Raw genomic sequence first — 13,638 nt, 5'->3', positions numbered from 1 at the left:
GATTTACGCAGTATGTTTTGTGCATTATCTGTATAAATATTTGATGGATAAATACAAAAAAATAAACGTGCATGTGTACAGCCTTACGTAACTATGTACGACAACTTCCCGATATCTATTATTGCTCATATGAAATTGGAGGAATTCCGCTATAATTTAGACTTAATCCATGCCAGACAAGAGCGACCACAAAATTATAACAAACAAACGAAATTAAAATTTTTCTTTAATTACTTCACATATATATGCAGTAGATTTTTGCAAATCTTTCTGAATTAAAATCTAATCCAAAATCTAATACATCTAGCTTTACAATATGTCACATGTCTGAATTAATATGAACAAAAGAAGATATTATAATAATGAAGAATGTCAGCGAGACATAGACCCAATGATTTAAAGCTCCACAAAAAAAAACAGTATTAATGTACCTATGTTAGAGGAGGACCTTATTATTGGACATCGAAGGACTATATTATAACTTATTATAGGTTAAGATCAGCATAACGCAGAAGCATTTTTAACATTCATTTTATAGTGGTCAGTATGACAGGCTATGTGTAAATATAATGTTATTTGTATGCCCTATTTGTATGCCCCATAATAGGCATTATGTTTATCGGTCTGTGTGTCCGTTCGTCTGTCTGTCCCGCTTCGGGTTAATGTTTTTGGTCAAGGATGGTTTTAAATGAAGTTGCAGTCCAATCAACTTGAAACTTGGTACACATATTCCCTATGATATGATCTTTCTAATTTCAATACCAAATTATAGTTTTGACCCCCCAATTTCACGGTCCACTGAACATAAAAAAAATTATTGTCCGGATGGGGCATCCGTGTACTATGGACACATTCTTGATTTTAATCTTTTTGAAAAGTAATTGCTATTCAAAACATTTTTTTTTCTCCCAATACATATTAAGCATTCGAAAACTCAGGCCTTGTAATTTCTATAATTATAAAAAAAAATATACAAAAAATATTAGTGATTTAGTGGAATCAGCTGATTTTAAACTTATACGATAATTGTATTAATGAAGGGTATATCTTTTTTGTATTTTTTTTTTCAAATAAAGTGCGCATTTATCCATGCATTCACCATATAGATGGTATTTAAACTCTATCAAAAATTTGTTAAGGACGATCTAAATGCATTAAACAATTATTTAAATCAATGAAGGGTTTAAAGTATGAAGAACACGTGACATGATGTGTCAATCGTATCTTTTTTAAAATAATATTATTCTTATCAGGATTCACCGTTGTCACTACGGGATACAAGTATCTGATAAAGTAACATTCAATAAATGACGTATCATATTTGATGAACTGCATACATATGTACTCCTGTGCTCCATACAGACTGAAGTTTTAAAGTCGACGTGTACACCAATACAACAACCAAAGGATTGTTGATAGAAAATCGGATTGCCAATATTGGTATTACGAAGAAAGTTTTGGAATTGTTTATTTAAGCTTTTACTTAAAGAATTAAGCTAATATGACATCTGTTGATAAAAGAAACGCAATGGCGCGTAAAAAATCGTTAGCACCTCCAGATATGGTCAGAAAGAAATCAATTGCACCGCAAGAAATTCATTTTGACATTGAACGAAAAGGCTCACAAGATTACGGAAGAAAGCAGTCGATTTCTTACGGATCGGATATTTCAAGAAGAATGTCTATGGCGCATAGGAGACAGTCAGTGGTTGAATCACTCACTGGAAGATCAGCGCTTATATTGACGTCTAATGCACAACAGAAAAATGTTAAATATGAGAATACATACAAGCTTGAACCTGAGGTTAAGTTCCAAACTGACAAAATCAAAAGTGTTATTGAAGAAATTTTGGAAAATGAGCTAGCAGATATGACATATAAGCCAGAAATTTGCGTAAGTCAATCAAAATTATTAGCAGAGAAAATCAAACAGGCAGTAAAAGCGCAGGACTTTGATAAATACAAACTTGTAGTGATTGTAGCGATAGGCGAAAACGAAGCAAGTCCATCAGTGTCTTTTACAAGTCGGTGTATTTGGAACGTTAGTGCTGACAATTATTCAGAATATGTGTATCGTAACAAGTCGCTGTATGCTGTAGGAATGGTATACGCAGTTTCTATAGACTGATTAAGCAATATGTGTATAGGTAGATCGTGCTTTAATAACTCTTTTTCAAAATCATTGCTATTCAGAAAAATGTTGTATTGAATTTTCACAATTGTGTCTTTGGTAAATACATTCAGGAAATTTAAAAATATTTAATTGTGATATATTTCAATTCAAATGGAACGTATTCATTGATGTACCGGTTGGACACAAATTATATATGTACAATAAATTGACTTAAATGGTGTTTGACGAATAATGGCATATTCAATTATACAGAGGGCACAGTATTATTTTTTTTAATGGTAGAGTTAAACGTATGTAATTTTATTCACGTTTAAAAAAAAAAAGAAATTCAAGAATAAACAAAACATTACAATCTAATTGAATGGAAGACTTTGAATATTTAAGATATTAAAAAATCTATTGATAAGAATTTTGACATATTCTGTACATAACATGTAGGTTTGAATACTAATTTCTTTCATTGCTTTGGTAAGCATGTTCGAAATCGATTGAATTCTTGTGAAGTTTTGTTTGTGGTGAAATCAATAGTTTTAAACATACAGTTTTATATGTAATAAGCTATATTACAATATTTGTTTGATTTGCAAACTAACACAGTATACTAGCTTACAAAATATTGTGCCATAGTTGCGTCTTTATATTGATTGTGAAAAGAATCGAACAAGGCAACTTTGAAAGGATGGTTTGTTCCAGTTCAAGAGAACTTTTTAACGTATAGATTTAATTGAATGAAGGGATTTGTGAAATATAGATCCGAATTAAAAAGAAATTAGGTCGAAAAACCACTAGTCCTAAAGCTGCACCCTTTCACACTTAAGTTATTATGCAAAAATTGTATACCAGATTTTAACATATATCTCAGTGGATAATTAAATAACATATTTGTAATTAATGTAATTTAAAGGAATTACCATTTTATGAAAAGGTTTACATTTACAAAACACGCCTTAAAGAAACCTTATTAATCGAACCCCCGAAAAGTGATTTGCTTAAGTGTTTATTTAAACAAACAACATTTCAGTTTAACACGGAAAACTGTTATCAAACATTTACAACAAAACGAACGATTTTTTGTTCCTTATTGTTAATTTTCCTTATTTTGAGAGTGTTCCTTTCACACTATCTTACAGTGTTATATATCACATCTCGCTCGCTTTGATTGTGTTTGTGGTGATGTTTTGAATTTAAATTAACGTGATTTATTGTATATCTTTAAAATTATCGAGTCAAGGATTTCATTACCACACATTACTTTTACTTAATTCCCTCCATAGTTACAAACATTTTGTTTGGATGTTTAATTGTACATTGAGAAAACTTTCAAGGCACATACATGTTGTTTACCGAGCCCTTAAATGCAGATTTGATTGTCTTTGTTGCTATTTATCATATTTAGTTTTTAGCTTTCTCGTTTGAATTGTTTTACATTTAGCATTTGGGTGAGAGTTGTCTCATTGGCAATCATACCACATTTTCTTATTTTCATAAATAAAGTACATGTATCTTGCATCTCCAGATCTTGTTAAAATCAGTAAATTTATAGCGATTACAAGCTTTAGGAATGTGTAGTTGTTTTAATTTTTTTCAATAGACAAACTGTTTGCACATCTTTCAGTAAGCAAGATAATACTTCTAATACAATTTAACAAAATGTATTGTTTAAACATTTTTAAAACTGTTAAAGGTTCCAATAGTGTGACCTAAAAACACTATAATACTTTAGACTGATCAATTGGCAAAAAGTACAGGTTTTTAAATTCCTAATTATAATAACATGTAATACAAATGTTTTAATAAGGAGTTAAAATTACACGCAGGTGTAGAAGCTTTAAGATACAAAAAAAACAAAGCTGTTTTAGTTAGAAGACAAAAAAAATAACATGTAGGTATATTTACAATATGCCATGTCTATCACTTTAATAATATCAATAACAAATACAGGACAGCAACAGATTTTACAAGAATTTAAACTGTTCAGCAGATGAAAAAAAAACGTTGGTAGACAGCCATGTGAGATGAGGATCTAAAAAATCTAAAAAATGTTGAATGCATATTCCGCTGTGTTATCTTCGTTTTCTACATAAAGAATTGCCTCCTGTATCAAATCATCAGGAATATGACAATTGTAATCCCATTCATTTGATATGTGTAAGCTTTTGATTTTGCCATTTGATTAGGAAATTTCCGTTTTCGGAGTTCAGTATTTTGTGATTTTACTTTTTGTTTAAAATATTAAATATTATTTTATACATAATCCTCCCCCCCCCCCCCCGCCCCCCGCAAAAAAAAGGAAAAAGGGAAAAGAAGAAAAGATGGAGTAAGATTGCAGAGACAGAATGACACAGAAATAACCAGCTGTAGTTTACAGTATGGCCTTCAACAATGAGCAAAGTATATACTGCGTAGTCAGTTATAAGTTTGGATTAAGTAAACTCATGAACATTAACTCAAAGGCAATACATGATACTTAAACCATTTGAGATTAAATGAAAACCACGTTGAATTTTTAGTGCATGTATACTTTACATATACACGACTGCGTATTAGGTTATATATTATTAGTTTGTATATTCTTATCACTTTGATTCGTTCAGAAAAAGTCGTTTGTTCAACTGAAATTTTAACGGTAAACTGAAAACGGTAGTTGGAAAAGTGATATTGCACGACTTTATGAAGCAATCAATTTAGTCAGCCAAATAAATATCTAGATGATATTAATTTTATCCTGGATAACATACATTTTGTTCTTTTTTTTGCAAACCCAAGAGCTAAATGGGATAAAACAATGTTATATCCAAACTAGAATCGAGAAACGTCCGTTTGGATGTGCGAGATGTGTGAATACGCAGACACGTTTAGTCAGAATGGAGGCATCAAATTCATTATTACATGTAGGGACAGTTCTATGCTATCTCCATATTTCAGAATCGTCGCAGCAACTCAGAGCGGTTCTAAGCTAAATTCATGGAGGCAAATTTTCCGTCACCCACTGTCTAAATTTCCAAATTATTCAAGTTGTAGTTGATAGTCCAAAAGTTTCAAAAGAGGAAATTACGATTGATGTTGGTGACCACAGATTATCACGACATACACACTTTCACTCTTTCTAAATACCGTCTTGCAAGACCAGTTTCTGGAGGGAATCGTTATACCAAAGAACGATTAGTGAATGAAAAACCTTACCTATCGCTTTCATTCAGTTAACACCTTATTAAATTGAACAGTTGTATTTTCATAAAAAAAAAATAGCATAGTCAGTGTAGTTATTTTGACTTTGAAAATGTAATGCGTTAAAGTGGATATGATTTCTCTTTTGGTTTAATCAAGATTAACTTCATTAAAACCAATTAAAAAGACTCAATATCACATTTCTAATTGGGATCTCTATTAACTTCAGCAAAGAAAAGTTAATTGTACATACTATATATAAGTAAGGATAAGGAATAACGTAGCTTTAAATCTAATACCTACATATTTTGTTTCAATGTCAACTTTCTTTTGTTTACAAACAATTAAGTTCTAAATCTATCATAAATAAAAATGTCGTACAAAGTTTCGGAAATAATAAGTCAGGTTAAGGATATGGTATTAAATGTCTTATACTAACATATTACTATTCTGGTTTAAAATCTGATTTATTATATAAATATGGAAGGACAAACTGTCAAGTTGTCATTAAATAGGTGTTAGAACAACAAGGTCCATGAAAATAAACACACATAAGAGAGATAGAGAAAAAAAGGGGTTCAAATCACATCACTGTGAACTACTCATCGATTGATTATTGTTTGTTTTTCGTTCAGTGACAAATATTTCATGCATGTTTAGGACGTGAACACATTTCAAATTGATATGATAACCAGGTCTTGTAATGTGGATCGACCTGTAAGAAGAATAGGAAATTTGTGTATGCCAATTGAAAATGATGGTAAATTGCATAGCGTCAGAAATTTATTCTTGTGACATGCCATCTACCGACCCCTTAAGAGCAAATAAAGGGTAATTTTAAATGCAGAGAGAGCACCCTTCCGAATCGAGGCATCATATTTACTGGACGTTCTGTGCATTAGTTTCGTTAACATATTTACAAATCTCAATAGCATGTATCAGTTATTGTGTTGGCAAGGAAGATATTTAACGAAGAGTTCCGGGTCGATCCAAGTGGAGAAGTTGAAATCAGCCTTTCGAAAATTTTGCGGACGCCATCACGAGTTGGTTGACCGTTTTGGCATATATGTTTCAAGTATGACGACGAATATGTTCAAAATGGCGTAAACACAATCCCGTCATCCCTGTCAGGTCCCCCCCCCCGAATATGACCTAACGAAGTAGACTTACCGCTGGGTTTGTTCTTACATGGGCAACATGACGGATATCACATGGGTAGCAGAATCTGCTTATCCTTCAGAGGCACCCGAGATTACCTCAGGTCTTTTGGTGGGGTTCGTTTTTCTCGTTCTTTTTTATGTTTTGTTTCATAAACTTGTTTGTCGGTTTGTTTTTCTGTTGTTTTTTTTGCCATTGCGTTGTCATCTTGTTATTGATTTAATTTTGAGTTTAAATACTCCCTTTTGTATAGTTTGCCTCTCTTGTATGTATAATCTGAACAATGAGATATATAGCTATCAGGTTTTCCAAATATTACACATACTTACATCGCATAATTTGTCTCTAATAATGTATGAATTTGTTTTGGAGTATTATGCGCTGAATTATTGACTTCAAAATAACATCAAAATTCAATTATTAAATTCTACGACGGTAAGGTTTTCATATTTAAGATTTTGGTGTATTGCTTATCAACATTTGTTACTTTTAATTTTCAATATATGAATTGCAGCACCAATGACACGGAATAAATTTTAAAAATGAATAGAAAATCTGAAGAAATATCATTTTTTTGTATACGATAGATTATTTACAATGGTGTTGTGTAGTTAAACGAGTTGATGCCAATCGGAATTATGTGTTCGTTTATGCTGATGTAGAACGTTGATCATATATAAGTTATTTTTAAAATTCAAACCGTGTAGCATATAGTTCTATTGACTTTCTTGATAAACGAAAATAACACTTTATAAACGTGCGTTCGAAACGCTTTTCTGTATTAACCTTTATCAGGAACACCAAAACCCAAACATTTGAAAGCCAGATTTAAATACAAGTTTAAATTTTCATTTCCCTATAGACCTTAAAGTAGTATTAATTCAATTACTTTTAAAGAAAAACACGAAAGCTTTTGATCACCATTAAACTTAAGTTTACTTTTTGGAATCAATTTGTTCCCACGTTTTCTTGCTGCAATAGAACTGTGTAATAGGTAGTCGCGTAATCTTCTTCACAGTTTAAATAATTTATTATCTATTTTACATTTCAAATTGCATATTACTTCAACTTTACAAAAATAACTCTGATGTTTGCCATTTACTACTAATTTGTTAGATATATCCAATTTATAATAAAATGGCATTTAAATGATATGTTATGAAAAATACAATCAATTGACACTTCAAAGATAAGTGTTTGTTCACACACCTTTCATAAATGAGATTTATTTTACTTGACTTTTCGCTTTTTCCAGATTTAAAGAACAGATATAAGTGGTTCAATACTTAAACGACATCATTTTGCTATCAAACTCACAAATTGTATTTAGTTTAACGTGATAATATATTGACCGGGCATTACTTGAGATCAAAGAAATGTTCAGTTTATATCAACAGTTTATGAAACACATGTGATTTGTTTTCTGAGCTTTGATTGATTTTTTTAAATTAGTGTTCAATGTCATATCAAGAACGAAAACATAATGATTTAAGAATTGAATGCTTCTTTTTTTTTAATTTATTGAGGTGTTAAAGCGATGACCGAAATACATTTAATATGAAGCGCACAATCGCCTCATTCTAAAAATTTGCAAACGGTCAACGCTTTTACAATCCAATAAAATTACTTTAATAAGCCTTCAATACTTTTAATTACATTGGGGGGGGGGGGGCTTAGATCACGAAAACACGATTTCTATGATTCTTTTCTTTCATTTACCTGTGGACTTTATTGTGAAAACTCGTGCCATAAATGTTACATTTCACTTTCAAACGAAGGTTCATTTCAGAATGACGCTAGGTTGTTGTTAGCCAATCAAAATAACGTATTATAATGAAACATGCATGTGCTGTTATTATAATGTTATGAATATAATTAACCATGAACTTTACTGCAGACACTGACACACGCACTGAGCAAGACTCTTAACGCCTAAGTGCACAATGTGTTTTACCCTGGAACATTTGTCTGGCTCTGAGTCGGTCAGTGTTTGTTCTTTCTCCTATCAATACCGCGTGCTTAGTTTAGAAGCAGAGAATAACTATTTTCATTTCTGTGGAAAGACTTGGCCTAAGATATAACATTCAATCCCTCATTGGAGTCGAGAGTGTCAACATAGGACCACCTGGGCGGTTCTGCAATTAGCACCGGCGAAGCCAATGCACACGATAGAACAAATAAATTCATACAGTATAACGTATGTTGTATGTGAATTTATTTTTACGGGATTTGAAACTGGAAATATCACCCATATACTGCTGAATTTTAGAGTTTTAGAATTATACATTTTCTAATTTTGTCATATAAGCGGGGTGTTTGGCTAGCCATAAAACCAGGTTCAACCCACCATCGTTTTCTTTAAATATCCTGTACAAAGTCAGGAATATGACAGGTTTTGTTTTACTTATAGCTCGTTTCTATACATATATGTATGTTGGCGTTTGTTTCTGTTGCACTTCAGTAATCTTGTTATTCCTTTGTGGTCCTCTTATATATATATTACTATAGATAATTTAGCTGATCTGTAACAATAACATCTTCATGCCTTATATATCATGTACTGTAGTACGCCGCTAGATTAAAACTGACGTGGAAAGGTAACACATGGCCAGCGAAAGCTCTTTTTTTGAGAGCCCAGGTGGTCGTGTGGTCTAGCGGGACGGCTGCAGTGCAGGCGATTTGGTGTCACGATATCACAGTAGCATGGGTTCGAATCCCGGCGAGGGAAGAACCAAAAATTTGCGAAAGCAAATTTACAGATCTAACATTGTTGGGTTGATGTTTAGACGAGTTGTATATACATTATGTACACAGCCATGTATCACCATCATTGATGGCGATCCGATGGATACATCTGTTGTAGGGTTGTCACTGACTCAGACGTACTTATGAATATAATTATTTTCTGTGACTGTATCTTACATTAATTTGTAGGATCCTTTACTATAGATAATTTAGCTGATCTGTAACAATAACATCTTCATGCCTTATATATCATGTACTGTAGTACGCCGCTAGATTAAAACTGACGTGGAAAGGTAACACATGGCCAGCGAAAGCTCTTTTTTTGAGAGCCCAGGTGGTCGTGTGGTCTAGCGGGACGGCTGCAGTGCAGGCGATTTGGTGTCACGATATCACAGTAGCATGGGTTCGAATCCCGGCGAGGGAAGAACCAAAAATTTGCGAAAGCAAATTTACAGATCTAACATTGTTGGGTTGATGTTTAGACGAGTTGTATATATATATATATATATATATAAGACGATGTGGTATGATTTTGCCAAGGAAACAACTATCCACAAAAGACCAAAAACGACACAAACATTAACAACTATAGTTGATGTGTTTTCCTCGGTGTTAGTTTGTAACCCGGAATTGTTTTCTCTCAATCGAGTAATGACTTTTAAACATCGATATACTACTGTTGCCTTAATTTAGAATATCTGTTCATATAAAAGAGTTAAAATAAAATTATGACTTATTACATATTACAATTTAAGCTTCTGCTGAGATTGGTGTTTAAAGTATTAGTGAAATCAAACAAAATACCAATAAGGTCTACTATATACGGTATAATGATAGCAAAAACAGGTCACATAATATTGAAAAAGTATATGTCGGCTGAGGTAAAGGTAAGATTTAAACATGAGTTTAAACGTGTATCATCGTATAGTTAAAAAGAGGACATAGTTCAAACAAGACATTGACTAAAACATAAGTAGATATAGGAAGATGTGGTGTGAGTGCCAATGAGACAACTCTCCATCCATAAGGTATATTTAGACCATTCGAAATCGTCTTTCAATTATTAAAATTGAGACTGGAAACGGTGAATGTGCCATTGAGACAACAACCTGGCCATCTTTACTTTAATAGTTCTGCAGGGTAATAAGTGACGTCTCTGTCATCTGTAGGAGGTAGCATGTCATCTGTCTTACATTGACATGTATTAGCGTTATAAATATACAGGTCATGTGCAGTACGTAGTTTCTATATCATCAATTAACGTGTAACCTCGTATAGTTAAAAGCAGAACATAGTTTAATGTTTAATTATTGATCTCCCTAAAATGCGATTACTGCAATGTCAATGTACAAACTATAGTGTCTGATGAAGAAAACAAACAGTAAATCAATGTTGCCATTCAGGTTGCATTCTATTATTGGTATTCTTTTGTGATCATGATGCATTTTCAAATATTATTATTGGTACATTCGCCATTGTTCTTTTGAATTTTGATAGATTCTTCAAACTTTATGGGCGATATATTCAATGCTTAGACAAAATGATTAAATAAGGAATTTCATTTTATTTAAACCCATTTACATCAATTGTTCTAAGTCTAAGTAAACATGCAAATTTTAATACCAGTAACCTTTGCATCAACAGTTAAACCACCATTATCGAATTATCAAATGCAAATAAGATAATTATGAGATGGTTGTACATGTGAAAATAGAAATACTAGTCAATAACCAACATATGAAATGAACGGAGCTTTTGTTTTGGCCCTTCGTCATTCATTTTTTAAGATGCTCTTGTGGTGTATTAAATGAATTGCTTTTATGGAAAACTGACAATTTTATACATTAGTTTGAATAATGTGATATATCAATTGTGAATACTATTGACATTATATTTTTCATTGTTCGAAAATATTTCAAAACTATTTTCGTTCGCATGAAAAGACAAATACTGAGGGCATGTTCAGAATTATTTCAATTCGATCGAATCTTTTATAAGATCTTTGGTGGGAAACTTTCTTACATGGTAGAACTGTTGGTGTAAATATTACCATCCTGTGTTTCAATGTTGTTCCGACTATTTTTGAGAGTCATTTACAATTTTAGTAAATCATTGCGTGTGATCTCGTGATAGTATTTTAGCTTTTAATTACCATGATAGTTCATAATAATAATAATGATAACAGATTCGTGAAAGAGGGTAAACACAGTTTGTTACAACAAACTATTCCCACTGAGCCCACCAATTTCATACCTTCTGTTATGCTGTACGGATGAAAATTGGCATTTTTTAGCTATTTTTTTCTGTGTGTCATTTGATATACAATATTGTAATTGCATATCCTCAGAACTAGCAATAGATCAGTTATGTGATCAGATTTTGGAGTAGGAAATAATACTTTGTATCATATTACATATGCCTCTGTACTTTGTATATATCACATTTATTGCGAGGTATTCCAAAGAGTATCTTTATATTTGGTAAATATCTAATTATAAGAAGTCTATCATCAATGGCATTATATTTTTTTTTAAATGATGATGATATGTATACATATTCTGTCATCAACTTCAACAGATTCAACACTATAATTGTAGGACTTGTACAATTTAAACAATTTCCATATGATGAGCAATCTTCGCAAATAAGCACGGTATGTTCCCAACCGTCGAAACCTCATTCCTGTCTACTTTTCATCGATTGTGATAACACCAAATGAGAATGATCAACATTTTGAACGTATCTTGAGCAACCTGATTGGTGCCACTAGTGGAATAAGACCTGCTGACCCTACCCTAGCACTAGACCCAAGATCACATGTTGGTGTTCCTGTTGCTTAATTAGTCTATTTACGAGGTGTTTTGTGCATCGACTTGTTTGTCTTTTCGTTGTTTTTTGGTTCTTTTTTTAACCATGGAGCTGCCTATTTATCTACGCCTTATCAGTTTTTTATGCCCCTTTGATATCTTTATTTCTTTTTTTCGACGCGTTTGTGACCACGTAAATTGTTTAAAAATTAATATGATTTTGTTAGGGTTGCCAAATTTGACTATTTCTGCTATTTTGGAGACCAAATAATGCTTATCGCTCGGGTCATGCATTTGATGAACCTCCTTCTTAAAAAAATAATTAAGAAAGTAGGAGTCTATCTCTCTCAGGCAAATACATTTGGTAACTTTGCCTATACTTTTTCAACCTCATTGGTTTTATGTCCGGTAAAATATTCTGATACATAATTAACTTCTGAAGATAATACAGAACATCGACGAGTACACACCATATTTACATGTGTATTTTCATTTTTTATACATGCCATTTTTAGTTCTCTTCAAAATTTATAACCGATTGAATTGCTATATAAGACTGACGGCATAGTTTATAATATGTATCACCATATCTTACTTTTATATATTTTCAGGATGACTAGCATGCGCATTAGTAACAGCACACGTCAACCTTTTCCTGTAGTTAATCTATTGACATAACACATAAAAGTAGTTTTCTTATTGACAACATAGTTGTTGAGTTTGGAGGAAGAAATTTCAACAAATTTTCGGCATTCCTATTTGAAACAAACTATGCGACCTAGTCTTATTTTCATAAGAGTCGGAGTTCCTTCAGACACTTGTAAAAAACAAGAAGATTTAATTTCATATTCAGATAAATTGTTAATGTTCTTTCAATTAACAATCCAAACTTCTGGTTTGGGTTAAATTATCAAAAACATATCTCCCAGCAGAACTAGAAATTAAAGAATCAACTGACACGGTTTCCTCTGCCTCATTTTTAGACTTATACTCCAATTTGACATACACGGTCATTCCAGTTTCAGAATCTATGAAAAACGAGAGGATCTTTATTTTAAAATGATCAATTTCTCCACTTTAAAGCAATATACCAATACACATGCACATGGAATATAGATTTTCCAACCTCAACGGTATTCAAGAGCTTGCAGCTTCTTCTCAGACTTTGTAAAACGTCACCAGTATTTAAGCAGAAAGCAGATGAATCAGGTGTATGTCAAAGAGCGTCTTTTTTTTGTTATAAAAAAAAATCATCGAAAGGTACCAAAACCTTGTTGATTAGTATAAAAAAAAATCTCCAATAATACACAATGGTCTTGAAGTATAGATTATGGTACTGACGTTGGTTATCATGATCTCAATAACGTCTTATAATTGTTTCATTTGTCTTTAACGTGTTATATTATTTTTTTATTTGTATTTAACGTGTTATATTATTCTTTTGTCTGCCTTTTGAATATCACTTTATTGTTAAGTCTATTTTGGTGTTGATCCCGTCATTGCTTTATTGTGCTATGGTAGGTTTTGGAATTCTTCATTTTTGCTTATGTGCTTTGTCTATATGCCTTCTTGTGTTTATTTGTTACATATTTATTTGTTTTCATAGTGATTAAGATAAAAACACAC

The 13,638-nt window shown here is 32.0% G+C and overlaps 1 protein-coding gene across 1 annotated transcript; it reads left to right on the top strand.

Moving 5' to 3' along the window:
- Positions 1-1,235: 1,235 nt before the first annotated feature.
- LOC134687585 (dynein light chain Tctex-type protein 2B-like) lies at positions 1,236-2,627 on the top strand. Its single transcript, XM_063547998.1, has one exon. It carries the CDS (start codon positions 1,502-1,504, stop codon positions 2,126-2,128), a length of 627 nt encoding a protein of 208 aa, XP_063404068.1. The 5' UTR covers positions 1,236-1,501; the 3' UTR covers positions 2,129-2,627.
- Positions 2,628-13,638: the final 11,011 nt, after the last annotated feature.

This window comes from Mytilus trossulus, chromosome 1 (assembly GCF_036588685.1).
Source record: "Mytilus trossulus isolate FHL-02 chromosome 1, PNRI_Mtr1.1.1.hap1, whole genome shotgun sequence".
In the NCBI taxonomy this organism is placed as follows: domain Eukaryota; kingdom Metazoa; phylum Mollusca; class Bivalvia; order Mytilida; family Mytilidae; genus Mytilus; species Mytilus trossulus.
This window is presented reverse-complemented; position numbering and strand designations above follow the sequence as displayed.

Excerpts from the sequence above, each read along its gene's own strand:
- LOC134687585 (XM_063547998.1), top strand. The coding sequence starts at position 1,502 with ATGACATCTGTTGATAAAAGAAACGCAATGGCGCGTAAAAAATCGTTA.